The sequence below is a fragment of the Panthera uncia genome, assembly GCF_023721935.1.
Source record: "Panthera uncia isolate 11264 chromosome B3 unlocalized genomic scaffold, Puncia_PCG_1.0 HiC_scaffold_1, whole genome shotgun sequence".
Taxonomy (NCBI): domain Eukaryota; kingdom Metazoa; phylum Chordata; class Mammalia; order Carnivora; family Felidae; genus Panthera; species Panthera uncia.
Genome location: NW_026057582.1, coordinates 83,225,274 through 83,243,520, shown reverse-complemented (window position 1 = coordinate 83,243,520; position 18,247 = coordinate 83,225,274). Strand labels below are relative to the sequence as shown.

General features: G+C 43.8%; 1 protein-coding gene and 1 pseudogene across 2 annotated transcripts in view; both read left to right on the top strand.

Moving 5' to 3' along the window:
- The window catches only part of PPP1R14D (protein phosphatase 1 regulatory inhibitor subunit 14D), a 26,824-nt gene extending 8,577 nt beyond the window's left edge, over nucleotides 1–18,247 (top strand). For both annotated transcript variants that reach the window (XM_049613376.1, XM_049613377.1), the window contains exons 3-6: nucleotides 5,989–6,267; nucleotides 17,353–17,436; nucleotides 17,627–17,659; nucleotides 17,862–18,247. In XM_049613376.1, the coding sequence (XP_049469333.1) occupies nucleotides 6,013–6,267; nucleotides 17,353–17,436; nucleotides 17,627–17,659; nucleotides 17,862–17,927 (438 nt within the window). In that variant the 5' untranslated portion in view covers nucleotides 5,989–6,012 and the 3' untranslated portion in view covers nucleotides 17,928–18,247. The remainder of the gene's footprint in view (nucleotides 1–5,988; nucleotides 6,268–17,352; nucleotides 17,437–17,626; nucleotides 17,660–17,861) is intronic.
- On the top strand, nucleotides 2,268–5,084 carry LOC125909868 (heterogeneous nuclear ribonucleoprotein A3-like; annotated as a pseudogene).

The following is an 18,247-nucleotide window of genomic DNA, read 5'->3' as shown; positions in this document are numbered from 1 at the left end:
GGTTTTGATGGTTTCCTGTCTCACATTCAGGTCCTTTATCCATTTTGAGTTTATTTTTGTGAATGGTGTGAGAAAGTGGTCTAGTTTCAACCTTCTGCATGTTGCTGTCCAGTTCTCCCAGCACCATTTGTTAAAGAGACTGTCTTTTTTCCATTGGATGTTCTTTCCCGCTTTGTCAAAAATGAGTTGGCCATACGTTTGTGGGTCTAGTTCTGGGGTTTCTATTCTATTCCATTGGTCTATGTGTCTGTTTTTGTGCCATATTAGTATTTTCTTAACTATGTTACATATGCACAGAAAAAAGACTAGAAGAAGTTTGCCAGAATGTCAAACTTTCAAAGTTTGCCAGAAGTTAGCAGTCATGGTTTTATATGGTGGGATTGTGAGGAGTTTTTAATGTTTTAGAAAATTTGGAAATGTTGGGGCACTTGGCTGGCTCAGTCAGAGGACCATGCGACTCTCAATCTCAGTGTTGTGAGTTCGAGCCCAATGTTAGGTGTAGGGGTTATTTAAAAATAAAATCTAAAAAAAAAAAAGAAAAGAAAAGAGAATTTAGAAACGTTTCTAAAATGAACATGCTTTTCTTCCATAATAATTTTTTTTTTTTAGTTAAGTAATCTCTACACCCAGCATGGGACTCGAATTCATGACCCTGAGATCAAGAGTCATGTGTTATACTGACTAAGCAGCCAGGTCCCCCTATAAATAAAAATGTTTAATAAGAGGAGGAAGAGAAGAGACATTTAAAAACAGCCTAGTTCTTTTTGTTTTTTAAGTTTATTTATTTTGAGGAGGCAGAGAGTGAGTGTGGGGGACAGGCAGAGAGAGGGGGAGAGACAGAATCCCAAGCACTCTCCATTCTCTCAACACATAGCCCAACATAGGGCTCAATCCTAGGAACCATGAAATCGTGACCTGAGCCAAAACCAAGTCAGCTGCTTAACTGACTGAGCCACTCAGGAGCCCCAAGAAGAGCATAGTTCTGATGATATCTTCCTGTTGCCCATTTTATACCCCCCACTGGATTTAGGGCAGGCCAGGGGAGAAAGGCAGACACCCTCACCTCTGCCCAGGGCAGCACCCTCTTTGTTTACCCACCCTGATGTGGCCCTGCTGTCCTTGTGGTTTTTTCTTTCCATGTTATCTTGGGGCATGATTCCCTTATCTCAGGCAAACTGATGAATGGTGATGCTCGTAGGGCAGTGAGCTGTGTGTGAATGCAAAAACGGAAGAATGTCAGTAAGGAGCCTTACACATAAATAATGGGCATAACTCATTTGTATGCCATTGAGCCTCACAGGAGCCATGCCGCATGCTCTTGCAAAATCTCCACAACCTCCAGTTTACAGATGAGGAAATAGGCTCACAGAGGCTCCATGCATGAACCTGTCTGTGTCGCAGTGTAGGTGTCTATGAAGTTTGCATATTTTGTGTCCCCAATCTATCACCAAGTTCTATTAACTAGGATCCCCTAAATAGCTTTCCAATCTGTCCCTTTATACCCTTTTCACTACCAACAACACTACCTCCTCCAGTTAAGCCCTACAGCAGTGGCCTAACTGATCTCCTTCAGGCTTTTTGCACTCTCTGATTCTCTGTCTTTTGGAAATTTAAATTTGAACATGTCAGCCTACCCCACCACTATTACATAAGATTTTGTTGTGACTTCCAGTACTCTTAGGATAGAGACAAAATTCCTTAATGTGGATTACAGAGCCCTGTATAGATACCTCTACCCACTCTGCCTCATGACTCACGATTTCCTCCCTCCTCTCTCTGTTCTAGCCCCATTGGCCTTTTAGTCCTTGTACTCAACATCTCCCTCCTGCCACAGAACCTTTGCATTTGCCCTACCTTCTGCCAGATCCATTCCTGCTGGTCCCTGTGCCTAGTTAACTCCTATTCATCCTTAAGAACTCAGTTCAAACTGTTACCACTTGCTAGGTCACACCCTCAATATAGCACCTTTTACCTTCTTTTCCAGATAACTAAATACAGTTGCAACTTTACATTTGTTTGATTAGTTGATGAATATTTGTTTATTTTTACTCTAAACTGTTAAGTTCCATGAAGGCAGGGACTGTGTTTCTTTGGATCACCAATCTCCAGTACTGAGCATAACACTTGGCCTGCTAGATGAGCTCATAAAATCTTTCTTATTAAGTGACTAGGTTAATGAACAAAACTCATTGAGTCTTCTGATCTGGTTCCTTTTCCTGAAAGGGCTCCCAAACTCTTCAAGAAGAGAGGATGGAGGAACTATCATAATAATGCTTGCCATTGTTATGTGTAACAGGTCATCAAAGTAACAGTTGAGTCTGCAGGCTGCATATTAGAGGCCTCCCTACCACTCATTTCCACCCTCTTCCAAAGAGGCTCAGGAGGGAAGCCACTGTGAAGAAATCCCTGGGCCACCCTTTGGCAGACGTGAAGCCTGGAGCCTCACCAGGAAGGCAGGGAGAGTGACAAGGCAAAGGAAGGGAATGGATGTTTACTAAGAAGGGACTCTTGTTTTGGACATCATGTTTACATCTATCAACTCATTTATTCCTCCCCCAAAGCCCCATGTTGCAGATGAGAAAATAGACTCAAAGAGGTTGTGAAATGTGAGGGTTATAAAACCAATGCAGGGCAAAAAACTAAGTTTGAACTCACATCTGGCAGTCTTCCTCTAAAGTCTGGGCTTTTTCAGGCTATTTTCCTGGGCTCCAGCCCTCAAATACCTCCCCCACTCTGTCATCTTAGAGCCCCAAAGTTTTTCATCATTAAAGACTCATCTATTGGCCTTTATCTATAGCTCTCTTTACGCAGTGTATGGTGGTTGAAATCGATACACTGGAAACAGAAACTCAACATTGTAAAGGCAACTACTGTGAGACCTAAAAAGAAATATATAAACAAGATCCTGTGTTGAACTCGAGTTGGAAGAGACGAGTCTGGTCTCAGGATGGAGGTAAAACTGCCACCCGGTTGCCCTCAGCCCGACTCCAGCTGTCGCTGCCACTGCCAGGAGGAGGGCCATGATCTAAAGGAACAAGAGGAGTTGAGAAAACTGTTTATTGGTGGTTTGAGCTTTGAAACTACAAATGATAGTTTATGAGAACGTTTTGAAAAATGGGACACACTTACAGATTGTGTGGTGATGAGAGACCCCCAAACAAAACGTTCCAGGGGTTTTGGTTTTGTGACTTACTCTTGCATGGAAGAGGTGGATGCAGCCATGTGTGCTTGACCACACAAGGGTGATGGACATGTAGTGGAACCAAAGAGAGCTGTTTCTGGAGAGGATTCTGCAAAGCCTGGTGCCCATCTAACTATGAAGAAAAATTTCGTTGGTGGTATTAAAGAAGATACAGAAGAATACAATTGGAGAGACTGCTTTGAAAAGTATGGCAAGATGGAAACCATAGAAGTTATGGAGGACAGGCAGAGTGGAAAAAAGAGAGGATTTGCTTTTGTACCTTTTGATGATCATGATACAGTTGATAAAATTGTTCAGAAATACCATCACTATTAATGGGCGTAATTGTGAAGTGGAAAGGCCCTTTCCAAACAAGAAATGCAGTCTGCTGGATCACAAAGAGGTTGTGGAGGTGGATCTGGCAACTTTATGGGTCGTGGAGGAAACTTTGGTGGAAAGGGAGGCTACAGTGGAGGTGGTGGCAGCAGAGGTAGATATGGAGGAGGTGATGGTGGATATAATGGATTTGGAGGTGATGGTGGCAACTGTGGTGGTGGTCCTGGTTAAAGTAGCAGAGGAGGCTATGGTGGTGGTGGGCCAGGATATGGAAACCAAGGCGGTGGGTATGGCGGTGATGGTGGAGGATATGATGGTTACGATGAAGGAGGAAATTTTGGAGGTGGTAACTATGGTGGTCGTGGGAACTATAATGATTTTGGAAATTACAGTGGACAACAGCAACCAAGCTGAGGACCCATGAAAGGGGGCAGTTTTGGTGGAAGAAGCTCGGGCAGTCCCTATGGTGGTGGTTATGGATCTGGTGGTGGAAGTGGTGGATATGTTAGCAGAAGGTTCTAAAAATTTTCAGAAGAAAAGGGCTACAGTTCTTAACAGGAGAGCGAGCAAGGTGTTGTCAGGAAAGCTGACAGGTTACTTTGAGACAGTCGTCCCAAGTGCATTAGAGGAACTGTAAAAATTTGCCACAGAAGGAACGATGCTGCATAGTCAGAAAAGTTCCTGCAGCTTAAACAGGAACCCCTTCTTGTTCAGGACTGTCATAGCCACAGTTGGCAAAAAGTGCAGCTATTGATGAATGCAATGTAGTGTCAATTACATGTACATTCCTGAGGTCTTCTATCTGTTGTAGCTTTTTCTTTTTCTTTTTGTTACCTGAGGTATATTGCCCTGTAAATTGGGTAGTAATCCCAGGAATAAAAATTAAGGAATTTTTAACTTTTCAATGTTTGTGTAGTTCAGTTTTTCTACGTTTTAGTACAGAAATTTTAACAAAATACAGTTTTGAAGGTGTTTAGTTGCGAGTTAATAAGTAAAGAAGAAGGTCATTGTTAATTACTATTTTGAATGAATTTTGCTAACGTTAACTGTGAAGAAACACCTGCTGACTTGCAGTTTAAGGGGAATCTATTCTCCGCAGTTCCAAACCATGAAATGAATGGACTCTGACATGTGGAGAGAATAGATATTTGTATGTTTGCAATGTGTGTTTTAGATAAATACTTGGACATTTAAATTAGCATATTTGTAAATTTAATAGCATTAAGATTTACCTTCAAATGAAAAAAATCTCAAAATTAAAAAGAAAGAAAAATATACATATAACAAAAATTGGAATGTGGAAAGTAAAAAGGGGATGATGAATCTCCCATCATTCATATTGAGGAGACAAGAGATGCTATCTAAAATGGACAAATATATGACATTACACAAAGGGATAATGGTGATTACAGGAGAATTAAAAACAAGCTGTTGATGGGGTTGCTTCTGGGGAGTAGAGCTGGGGAGAGGAGAGAAACTTTCATTTTTCATTTGTTTGTCCTTCTGAGCTGTTCATCTTTTAAAAAAATTACAGTGTTCTTCTGTAACTTTTCTAAAAAGTTTAGAATATTTTGTTGCAAAAGACTAAACAAACAAACATACCCTTCCTTTAGAATGCAGGTACTGTGTGTTTAAAACTGTTAGTCTTGACACCTGGGTAGGAGGTAGGTCTTTGGGTTTCCTCTGTGTCAGGAAGGACTTGAGTCAGGGGAGGGTCATGTGATGAAAATATGGCTTCCTAAGCAGTTGCTTCTCGGGAACGGGCATGGGAGAGAAGCTTGATAAATTTACCTTTGCAAGCACAGGGCCACGCTGATAGAGGAGCACCTCTTCCCTCACATATTTCATAATGCAGCTCGCATTCAGACACACCCAGACACAAGAGGGTACTGACCCTGAGAGGGCCGAAATAACCATCCCTCATAACTATCTGCGGTGAGACTCTGCCCCTACCAGTGCCACACTCTGAGCTGGACCTCCTACCTGCCTGGGACCCTGCTCCTGCAGGATCCATCTGACTCCAGCTCCTCAGGGCCCAGGTGGATCTAGTTCCAGGAAGATGAGATGCTGAGTGCTCTCTGGTGAGTGTGATTCGGGTCCTGTTCCAGAACTGGCCATAGAGCACTGAATCAGAGCCCTGCACCCCTCAGGACCCAAGGATCCCTTCTTCCTCCCGAAGATTGGCACCCTCTTGACCTTTGCTTATCTGAAATTTATATCACTTTGGGCTACGGCAGCTGCACAAGAGGAGGGCTGGGGCACAGCTCGGGAGTGCCACTCACTGGCAGCTAAGAGCCAGAAGATTGGCATTCCCAGCACCAGAGAAAGTCCTGTTGATCTTTGACCCTCCGCCCCTCCCGGAGACTTGGCCCTCCCTCCTCTTCCTTCCTTTCTTCCTTGCTGGCCTCTCCCTCTGTTCCCCGTCTCCTCACTTCCCTGACACCGTTGCTCTGACTGGCCGTTTTCCCCAGGTTGTTGCTCACGCCAATCCTTCCATGCTGTCTTCAAGCCCTACTTCCTGCACATCTCCCAACGCTGATGGGGAGAACCCAAGTAAGAAGGTCCAGTGGACTTCTGGGAGGAGGAGGACGTCATCCACGGACTCAGAGTCAAAGTCCCACCCCGACATCTCCAAAGTACCCAGGTCCCGGAGACCCAGCCGGCTGACGGTGAAGTATGACCGGGGGCAGCTCCAGCGCTGGCTGGAGATGGAGCTGTGGGTGGACGCGCAGATTCAGGAGCTCTTCCAGGTGAGTGCTACCAGCAGGGTGGGAGGCCACCAGGGGCCTGGGAGAGAGCCTGCTGGGAGACCTCAGGAGGAGCCGGAGGGCCAATGTGAGAGAAAGCTGCTCGCAACAAGTGAACGTGGATTTGCAGTCCAGAAACCTGCCTGCCTCTGGTCTGGGCTCTACCTCTAACTCTCTTCAAAATCTGGGCCAGGTCTTTTCACATCCCTGCGACTTAGTTTCCTAATCCACAAGATGAGCCTATCAATGCCTGTCATAGCTCCTTTGTAGGACTTTTGTGAAGCTCAAATGAGATACAAGAGCGATTTTTATTTACTTCATGTCTTGACTTACTCTCATCCTGAACACACATACGTGTCAAGGGCTACATTGTCCAGGACTATAGCTATGTGTAGCTATTTGCCTTTCAATTAATAAAAATTAAATAAAATTAAAGGTTCATTTTCTCAGTCACACTAGCCACATTTCAAGTGCCCAGTAGCCCCACGTGGCTCATTGTTACCACACTGTCAGCACACATATAGAACATTTCCATCCTCTCAGAACAAACAGCAATGGACTAGAATAAGTCCTTGGCCCTGGCTCTGATGGACTCCCCTCAACTCCACCCTGTGAAAAGGATGGCTTTCTGCCCCTTGTCATGAGAAGTGGCACCTTCCTCCTGAGATAACTAAAAATCGGGATCCTAGAGTAGTCACAACTGCTGCTTCAGCAACAAGGGTAGCATTCTGTACACTTAACTCTGTGTTAGGCACTGCACCCAGCACTTGGCATGCGTTACCCCATTCGGCCCTCCGCACAACGCCCTTCGGTAGCTATATTTTTACCTTGAAGGAAATGGAAGCCTAAAGATGTTGAGTAACAAGTCCAAGGTCATACAACTAGGAAACCAGGAGACCAGGAGCTGCAGCTGGAGCTCTGCCTGCAGAGCCTGGGCGCTTACTCGGGCAGCTTAGTGGTTCTCCAGCCCTGAAGTACTTCAGAAAAAACCAGATGACTTGACTGTGCCTCAACTGACTTTAAATCTACTAGGGTGGGGTCCAGGCACTGGTCTTTTAATAAGCCCCACAGTTAATTCTAGCATGTGGCTGGCTGAGAACCACTGCACCAAGCCAGAGACCAGGAGTCTTGTCCACATACCATGGTCCTTTCTTCTTCTGCTTCTTGACTCAGCTCCTATCTTTTGTTTCTGGGGCAGCAAGGGGCTTGTCATTCTTGCGGGTAAGGGCTGTGTCAGTGGCCCTGTGTTTGGGGGTGGAGGAGAATGATGCATGTGGCCCAGGCTGTCTTGTGAAGCTCACTGGGTCATGTATCAGTTTGGCCCAGGTGTCGACCATGTCCCCTGCGGCATTGTGGGCTCACTTGTTCAGTGTAGGGAGATGCCCTGGAACTGTGAGCAGGAGAGGCACACGTTCTTGGCCTGCGTCTGCTCTGCCCTTGGAGAACAGCTCTACTGCCCTTCTATCCTGCTGGCACCCTCCCGCTCTGGAACAGTTTCACTTTCAGATTGTTGTACACTTGCACAAAAAGTCTCATATTTCAGACACCTCAGAGCAAATTTTTCCAGGCACTGGAGAAAGACACTAGACAAAGAACCTGCTTTTGCAAGATCGGTGCAGGGGGGAAAGCTGTACAATAATGAGCTCATCACATTTGAAAGCAGGATACGTGGGAGGACCACTCCCAGGCAATGACCGAAATAAAATACCTGGCCTGCAGTTGCCATGACAATTGTCCAAAGGTGCCAGGTGGCAGTTCCTCTCACAATCCCAGCACTTTTCAGCAGGAAGCATCCAAGTGCCTGGGGAAGCCCCAGGTGGCTGGTCATCTTAGGCAGAGATGGAGGCAACAGTGTTCAGGCTTACCTAGCCCCACTTCTACCCATATAGAGTCTGTCTCCACCCACCAGGCTCTCCTCGACATGCCCACCTTGGATAGAACTGCTGGGAATTATTCCAGGGATGCATCACTACTTGTTTAGTTTGGTTTAATGGGTTCCAACCTTACCTTGTTGGAGGGCCCCGTCTCATCTCACTGGGTATGCACCAGCGCTGTTGTCGTCAGAGGAACAAAGTCTGGGTTCAACAAAACAGACTTGGGGCCCTAGAGCTCCTATTGTCCAGAGGTGGAGTGTGGATTTGGCTTCTAAGGAAGGATGTAAACACTCATGAGTTTGTTCTATTTTAAGAAGACTCTTGGGGCACCTGGGTGGCTCAGTTGGTTACGGACTTTGGCTGAGGTCATGATCTTGCAGTTTGTGGGTTCAAGCCCCATGTTGGGCTCTGTGCTGACATCTAGGGGCCTAGAGCCTGCTTCAAATTCTGTGTCGTCCTCTTTCTCCGCTCCCCCCCCCCCCGCTTTCTCTGAAAAATAAATAAACATTAAAAAAATTTAAGGAGACTTGCCCAACAATATGCCCCGACCCCAATCCCACCCATGATTCCATGTCTCTTTTACGACAAGACTTCTTAAAAGTTTGTCCACACTCACATCTTTCTTTAAAATGTTTATTTATTTATTTTGAGAGAGAGGGAGAGAAAGTGAGCACACAAGCCTGGAAGGGGCAGAGAGGGAGAGAGAGAGAATCCCAAGTGGGCTTCGTGCTGTCAGCACAGAGCCAGACTTGGGGCTTGGACTCAGAAACTGTGAGATCATGACCTGAGCCGACATCAAGAGTGAGATGCCTAACTGACTGAGCCACCCATGTGCCCCCACACTCACATCCTTTACTTACCTTTCCCCTTCCTTTCACTATTCAAACCACTGAAACCTGGCTTCTGTTCCCACCATTCTATTGGGAGCTCTTGCCAAGGTCACCAATCACTGCCTTGGGGCCAAATCTAATGTACACATCAGCAGGGGATACTGTTGACCACTCTAGAGTTTTGAAACGTTCTTCCCCACGCCCCCTCCAAAGAGAAACATTCCTTCCCTATAGCTTCTATGACACTATCTTTTCCTGGTGGCAGCTGGCATTTTGATGCAGGCAGCCCTTCTGATTTGGTGACATTTTAAGAAACAATCTGTTAGATTTCCAACTTTAAAAAAGTATTGCTAACAAATATGTGAAACAAACACTTGTTAGCTCATCCCTGAGACTTACTTCATTGCTGGTTCCCATGGCAGAGAGATCAGGAGTACGGGGATGGAACATGGAGTGAAAGTGAGAAAGGAGATCAGGCAGCATCTGGCAGGAAACCACTTCATGCAATATCGACTCACAGTTTTACCACACTTGTTCATCTCAGCAGGGGTTGTTTGATATATCCACTCATTTCTGAGAATTCAAAAAATACTTTAAGGAAAGAATATTTGGATTATGATATCAGACCATATTCTCAGCTCCGGACTGCAATGGTAATCTGACTCTCAGTAATATATACATACCTTATATCCAAAATACGTGTAGTTAATATCATAAGTGATATGAAAAGGTTTTTGGGAGTCAGACTAATACTTTTTTTAGAGGTAGAATTCTAATAGTTGGAGTGCAGCTTTACTATTCTGCCCCACTCTCCACCTTCTGGAATTCCAAATGCACATGTGTTAGACCACTTGATATCATACCAAGATCACCAAGACTCTTTTGTCTTCTTCCTACCCCCCCCCCCCAGGTATTTTTCTTTCTGTGTTTCATTTTGGCTAGTTTCTGTCTCTGTATCTTCAAGTTCAACTGATCTTTACTTTGGCAACGTCACATATGCCATTTCCTCCATTCATCCATTAAGTTTTTCATTTAAAATACTGTATTTTTCATCTCTGGCTGCTCCACGTTTGTTTTTTTTCTCATAGATTTCATTTTTCTCATTAGTATGTTCATGGTTTCTTCATCTGCTAATTCTGTCATGTGTGTGTGTCTACTTCTATTAACTGATATTTCTCCTGGTTATAGGTCATATTTCCTGCTTCTGGTATGACTAGTGATTTTTTTGACTGGATACTGGACATTTTATGAGTTTCATGTTACTGACTAACTGGATTTTTTTTTCTTCCTTTAAAGCATTGGGCCTTGTTTTAATAGGCAGTTTAGTTACTTGTGGCTCAGTTTGATCCTTCTGAAGCTTATTTTTAAGCTACCTTGAGCCTAGAGTATCCTTTAATCTAGAGAATAATTTAACCCCCAGTCAGGTATGGCCCTTCTGAGGTCTCTACTGAATTCCTAAATGATCAGTGATGACTGTCCACTCTGACTGGATGGAACTTGATTAGTCTCCCAGTCCTGTGTGAGGTCTGGGAACTGTTCATCTCTGTGCCTTTGGTGCCTCATAGTACCTGGGCTTGTGAGGCTTTATCCTATGAATGTGCATCTTGTGTTCAGCAAAGACTCAAGAGAACCTTTATGCAGATTTCTGGAGGTCTCTTTTCATAACACCCTCCTCTCCAGAACTTTGTCTAGCAACTTCTAGCCACCTCAACCCTGAACTCTGATCTCTGTCCTATCAATTTCACAAGACCACTGTGCTCTCCTTGGGACCTCCCTCTCTGCTCTGTGGTCTGGAAATTGCCTCTAGGAAGAAATACAGGGCAATTACAGAGTTTGTCTCATCTGTTTCCCTTCTCTCTTAGGTAGTCCTGAGCAACCTTTGTCCAATGATTGAAAACATTGTTCATATATATTCTAGTTTTCTAGTTACTTTTAAAAAATGTTTATTCTTGACACAGAGAGACAACACGAGTCGGGGAGGGGCAGAGAGAGGAAGACAGAATCCCAAGTAGGCTCAGTGCTGTCAGCACAGAGCCCATTGTGGGACTTGAACCCACGACTATGAGATCACAACCTGAGCGGAAACCAAGAGCCAGACGCTTAACAACTGAGCCACCCAGGCACCCCTAGTTTTCTGGTTACTTTTTTGGGAGAATAAATTCAGTCCCTGTTACTAAGAATAAATATCTGGTTAACTCCCACTCAGCCTTCAGTTCTCAGATTAGAGGTCACTTCCTCCAGGAAGCCTTCTTAAATCCCAGGCTTGGTTATGTTCCCTTTCCATTGTGTTCTCAAAGTATCTCATCAGAGTGCTTATCACTCTGTATTATAACTGCCATTTCACTTGTCTATATCCTTCAGGAGACTATAAGCTTTTCAAGGGCAGGGTTATATCTGTCTGTCTTGCTGTTATGGCCCCAGCACTTATCACAATACTTGGTGCATAGCATGCCCTCAACAAATATGCATTAAATGAATGAAGGATGAATCAGATGAGCTAGAAACCAAGCAAGCAAAAAGGAAAGCCTAGAGCTTAGGGTGAAAGAGCTAACTTAGAACCCTAGCATTATTTATTTTTTAAAAGGCATGGAGTGGTACCTGGGTGGCTCAGTCAGTTGAGCATCCGACTCTTGATTTCGGCTCAGGTCATGATCTCATGGTTTGTGAGATGGAGCCCCACATTGGGCTCTGCACTGAGCACCGGGCCTACTTTGGATTCTCTCTCTCTCTCTCTCTCTCTCTCTCTCTCTCTGCCCCTTCCCCATTCATGGTCTCTCTCTCTCTCTGTCTCTCGAAATAAATAAATAAACATTAAAAAAATAAATAATAGGGGCACCTGGGTGGCTCAGTCGGTTAAGCGGCCGACTTCGGCTCAGGTCATGATCTCGTGGTCCATGAGTTTGAGCCCCGTGTCAGGCTCTGTGCTGACAGCTCAGAGCCTGGAGCCTGTTTCGGATTCTGTGTCTTCCTCTCTCTGACCCTCCCCTGTTCATGCTCTGTCTCTCCCTGTCTCAAAAATAAGAAAATAAAACATTGAAAAAAATTTTTTTAAATAAATAAATAAATAAATAAAAAGGCATGGGAGGACTAAAACTGTTAACAGTGGTTACCTGTTGGCAGTTGGAGGAAGGAGAGGGCAGGTGAGGCTTCTTTTTCCTTTTTCTTAACCTAAAAAATATATATATATCAACTTTATTGAGGTATAACTGACAGAGAATAAAATTCGAAGTGTACATTGGGATGCACTTTTTCATATGTAACCACTACTACCCCAATCAAGATATGGAACATTTCCATCATCTAAAAAGTCCCCCAAATAATGTTAAACAAATTATACAGCTTAAGTACTTATTATATATGTATCTATTTGTCTTCTTGACTGCCTCTAATATGTGGGCTCTTTGAGGACAAGATTTTTGTTTTGTTCATTGAAGCTCCCAAGTTCATAGTGCCAGGTTAATAACAGTAGTCACTGAACATGTATTTGTTGAGTAAATAGATATTGAAGTATTAAATAATCAGGGGCGCCTGGGTGGCTCAATCGGTTGAGTGTTCAACTCTCATTTTTGGCTTACATCATGATCTCACAGCTTGTGATCAGGCTCTGCACTAACAGCATGGAGTCTGCTTGGAATTCTGTCTCTCTTCTCCTCTCTCTGCCTCTTCCCCGCTTGCTCTCTTTCTGTCTCTCTCTGTCTCTCTCTTTCTCAAAAATCAATAAATAAACAACGTCAAAAAGGATTAAATAATCAAAAGGAAAAGGTGAAATTATCAAACCTCTAGAAAATGTAAAGGTGAATATCAAATATTTATTCAAATCCATATGAGAAGAACTTGCTAAGCATTAGAAGAAGGAGAAGGAGAAGAAATGGCAAAACCCAAACTGAAGGGGTGCCTGGGTGGCTCAGTTGGTTAAGTGTCCCACTCTTGACTTCAGGTAAGGTCATGATCCCAGGGTCATGGGATCGAATTCCACTTTGGACTCCGTGCTGTGTGGAGCCTGCTTGAGATTCTCTCTCTCCCTCTGCCCCTCTTCCCTGCTTGCATTCTCTCTAAAATAAAATTTAAAAAAAATTAAACCCCCAAACTGGAAAAGACGATTAGTTACATTTAGCTATATATAAACATTTAGCTATATGTAAACACATATATTTCCCCAACCCCTTCCTCACACACAAATTTCCATCATATGTAGAATGAACGTGAGGGCTAATCTAGTTTAAAAAAAAAAAAGGCTTCTTAAATCAGTAAGAAAAAACTGAACCCAGTAAAAAAATTAATGAGGCAGCAGTTGAAGTGTATTCTGGTGACCCTGGGGGTTTCCAAGACCCTTTCAGAGGGTTCCTGGTTATGTTCATAGTAATATTGAGATGTCATTTGCCTTTTTCATTATGTTGACGTTTGTACTGATAATGCAAAAACAATGGTGACTCTCAGTGTGAATCAAGAAAGTGGCACCACGAGCACCTGGATGGCTCAGTTGGTGGAGCATGCAACTCTTGATCTTGGGGTCATGAATTCGAGCCCCATGTTGGGTGTAGAGGAATAAACAAACAAACAAACAAACAAACAGACTTTAAAAAAAAAGTGGCACCAACCTGTGCTAGGAGTCATGTTCTTTATCACCATGCCACTTTCACTTAAGAAAGTCCTGTTGGGATGAACACTGGGTGTTGTATGGAAACCAATTTGACAATAAATTTCATATTAAAAAAAAAAGTCCTTGATAAAGCAGTAAAAAATCACAAGTTTATTAAACCTTGGCCATTGAGTTCACATCTCTCTCTCTCTCTCTTTAATATTTATTTATTTTTGAGGGACAGAGACAGACCATGAGGAGGGAAGGGGCAGAGAGAGATGGAGAAACTGAAGCCAGAGTAGGATCCAGGCTCTGTCTGAGCTGTCACCACAGAGCCTGACACGGTGCTCTAACTCACAAGCCGTAAGATCATGACCTTAGCTGAACTCAGACACCTAACCAACTGAGCCACCCAGGCGCCCCACATCTCTTTTTTTTTAATAGACTTATTAAAATAGACTTATAAAATAAATATGTTTATTTATTTTTGAGAGAGAGAGAGACAGAGTATGAAGGGGGAGACAGGGAAACATAGAATCTGAAGCAGGCTGCAGGCTCTGAGCTGTCAGCACAGAGCCCAATGCAGGGCTAGAACTCATGAACTGCGGGATCATGACCTGAGCTGAAGTCAAGACATTTAATTGACTGAACCACCCAGGTGCCCCTAGACTTAATTTTTAGAGCAGTTTTTGGTTCACAGGAAGACTGAACAGAGAGTTCTCATGTTCCCCCTGTCCCCACGCATGCATAGCCTCCCCCATTATCATTCCCCAACTAGAGCAGTACAATGTTATGGTTGATGAGCCTACATTGACACATTATAATGACCCAAAGTCCATAGCTTGTATTAGGGTTCATTCTTGGTATTGTACATTCTAAGGGTTTGGACGAATGTGTAATGATATGTAGCCACTATTATAGTATCATACAGAGTATTTTCTCTGTCCTAAAAGTCTTCTGTGTTCCACCTATATATCCCACTTTCCCCATTATTCCAACTGATCTTTTTACTGTCTCCATAGTTTTGCATTTCCCAGAATGTTGTATAGTTGAAATCATACAATATGTTTGGCCAAATTCGGATTGGCTTCTTTCACTTATTCCATGTGTTTGCAGTTCATTTAGTCTTTTCATGGCTTGAAGCTCATTTCTTTTAGTGCTGAATAATAATTCCATCGGCTGGGTGTGCCGTTGATTTATCCATTTACCTATTGAAGGATGTATTGGTTGCTTTCAAATTTTGGCAGTTATGAATAAAGTTGCTATAAACATCTTTATGCAGGTTTTTATATGGATATGTTTCCAGCTCACTTGGGTAAATACTAAGGAGCTTGATCACTGTATCATATGGTAAAAGTGTGTTTAGTTTTGTAAGAAACTGCCAAAATGTCTTCCCAAGTGGCTGTACTATTTAGCATTCTTACCAGCAATGAATGAAGTTTCCCCTTGTTCCATATCCTCATCAGCATTGTGTTGTCAGCATTTTGGATTTTTTGCCAATTTGATAGGTATGTAGTGTATCTCACTGTTGTCTTAATTTGCAATTTCCTACTCACATATTATGTTGAATATCTCATATTCTATTTGCCATTTGCATATATTCTTTGGTGAGGTATCTGTTCATATCTTTTCTGATTTTTCAGTTGGGTTGTTCCTTTCTTACTTTTGAGTTTCAAGAGTTCTTTGTCTATTTTGGACAATAGTCCTTTATCAGATACATCCTTTGCAAATATTTTCTCCCAGTCTGTAGCTTGTCTTCTCATTCCCTTGAGCTTCTTTCATTTTCAATTTTATAAACTCTGTATTGTTTAAATTATTTCACTGACTATAATAACTTTTGTTTTTTTAAGTTTATTTATTTTGAGAGAGAGAGCACACATGCATGTGTCAGCAGGGGAGGGGCAGAGAGAGAGAGGGAGAGAGAATGCCAAGTAGGGCTCGAACCCATGAACCATGAGACCATGACCTGAGCTAAAATCAAGTGTCACACACTCAATCGACTGAGCCACCCAGGTGCCCCTGACTGTGATAACTTTTAAAGACAGCTTTATTAAGATATGATTCACATACCATACAATCACTCACTTGCAGTGTATACTTCCAGTAGTTTTAAGTATCTTTGGGGTTATACAACCACAACTTAATTTTAGGACATTTTATCACCCCAGAAAGAAACCCTGTGCCAATTAGCAGTCACACCTCATTCCTTACCACCACCACTCCCAGCCCTAGGCAACCACTAATCTACTTTGTGTCTCTATGGATTTATCTATTCTGGACATTTCATACAAGTTGAATCATAATATGTGGCCTTTTGTAACTGGTTTCTTTCACTAACATAATGTTTTCAAGGTTCATCCATGTTGTAGTCTGAATCAATGCTGTGTTCCTTTTATTGTTGAGCAATATTGTATAGCTACATTATATTTTATTTATCCATTCATCAGTTGATGGAGATGTGTATTATTTTACCTTTTGGCTATTATGAATAATATTGCTATGAACATTCATGCAAACTTTTGTGTCGACATGTTTTCATTTCTCTTGGGAGTAGACCTAGGAGTAGGATTGCTGGGTCAGGTGACAACTCTATATTTAACATTTTAAAGAACTGCTGGGGAGCCTGGGTGGCTCAGTTGGTTAAATATCCGACTCTTGATTTCAACTCAGGTCATGATCCCACAGTTGTGGGTGTGAACCCTTTTTGATTTTCTAGCTCCTTGGGGTGCCTGGGTGGCTCAGTTGGTTGAGCATCCGACTTCAGCTCAGGTTATGATTTTGCGGTCCATGGGTTCGAGCCCCATGTCGGGCTCTGTGCTGACAGCTTGGAGGCTGGAGCTTGCTTCGGATTCTGTGTCTCCCTCTCTCTCTGACCCTTCCCAGCTCATGCTCTGTCTCTCTCTCAAAAATTAAAAAAATAATTTTTTTTAATTAAAAAAAAAAAGATTTTCTAGCTCCTCTCCCTCTGCCCCTGCCTCTTTCTCTTAAAACAAACAAACAAATAAAAAAGAACTGCAAAACTGTTTTCCAAAGCAGCTGTACCATTTTAGATCCTTACCAACAACATGCATACACCTTTGAAATTAAACAGGCACTCTTTTTATTTTTTTTTTTAATTTTTAAAAATGTTTATTTATATTTGAGAGAGACAGCACGTGAGCACTGTAGGGGCAGGGGGAGATGGGGGGAGACAGATTCTGAAGCAGGCTCTAGGCTCTGAGCTATCGGCACAGAGCCCGATGTGGGGCTCAAACTCATGAGCCGTGAGATCATGACCTGAGCCGAAGTTGGATGCTCAACCGACTGAGCTACCCAGGTGTCCCGAACAGGCACTCTTTTTATTTATTTATTTATTTATTTATTTATTATTATTATTATTTTTTTTAATGTTTATTTATTTTTGAGACAGAGAGAGACAGAGCATGAACGGGGGAGGGGCAGCGAGAGAGGGAGACACAGAATCTGAAACAGGCTCCAGGCTCTGAGCCGTCAGCACAGAGCCCGACGCGGGGCTCGAACTCACGGACCGCGAGATCGTGACCTGAGCCGAAGTCGGCCTCTTAACCGACTGAGCCACCCAGGCGCCCCCAGGCACTCTTTTTAAAGAACCCTAGCCCTGTTTCAGATAGAAGATAGTAGGTATTCAGTAAGTGGTGAATGGCAGAATGAACATGTGGTCTGAGGAGTGTGGTGAGGAGACAGACTGAACATGGAAGTAGGGTAGGAGATGGGTGAGCCCGATAGTAACTTTCACTCCAGCACCAGCTAGCCAGGCCCCTCTGAGCCCCATGTGATTCCCAAACAGGGTCAACCAACTCCTCCTGAGCCTGAGATTGACCTGGAAGCTCTCATGGAACTATCCACAGAGGAACAGAAGACTCACTTGGAGGTAGAATGTGGGCCTGGGGTTGGGGAATGGAAGCTGAGCTTAGAGAGGGAGGAGCCCAGGAACTCAGGTTTTGCCTCCTCGAGTGGCATGGGGAGAACCAGTTCAGAGGAGAGGATTCCTGGGAAGCTGAGTGGAGGCTTGTGGGAAAGTTCTGTGGCTCAGGGACTCACTCTTTGCTCTTTTCCACCAGGCTCTTCTCCAAAACTGCCCCCGCCCCACAGAGGTAAGGGATGCTCTGCTGCTCTGGGGGTAAGCGGGACCTAGAGGGGAGGCAGCTAATGAAGAGGAGTATTTGAGAGGAAGGCTTAGCGCTAGGTCCTTCTGACCTTCCCCAGCTCTGGAGACATGGGGTCAGGGGAGATTAAGAAGGGCATTGTGGGTGGGCGTGACCCCTTTCCTTGATCTCATCCCTGTTTCTCTTTCAGTCTTTTATCTCTGAGCTGCTCAGTCAACTCAAGAAACTCCGGAGACTCAGTCGGCCTCAGAAATAAGCCTTGGGAGACTACCTTCAGCAGCCTTAGCACTGCCAGGCCTGCCCTGAACCTCAGAATCCTGGGCTGAGAGGGAAATGGTCCCCTGGGACAAAGACAAGGAATGTGGAAGATGAGAAGGGACATTTGGATACCTCTTGTGTATGTGTAGTCACAGCTGGTTCCTGTTAGCTAGGCTTTCTGGAAGCCATTCATGGCTGTTGCCCGGTACTTTCCTTGGCAGCCAAGTGGATAAAACCTTTGGGAGCCCCAGCTGAATGGAGTGTGGAGCATATCTGTCCTGAGGGATAGGGGAGGGCAGGGTGAAGTGATATACCAGA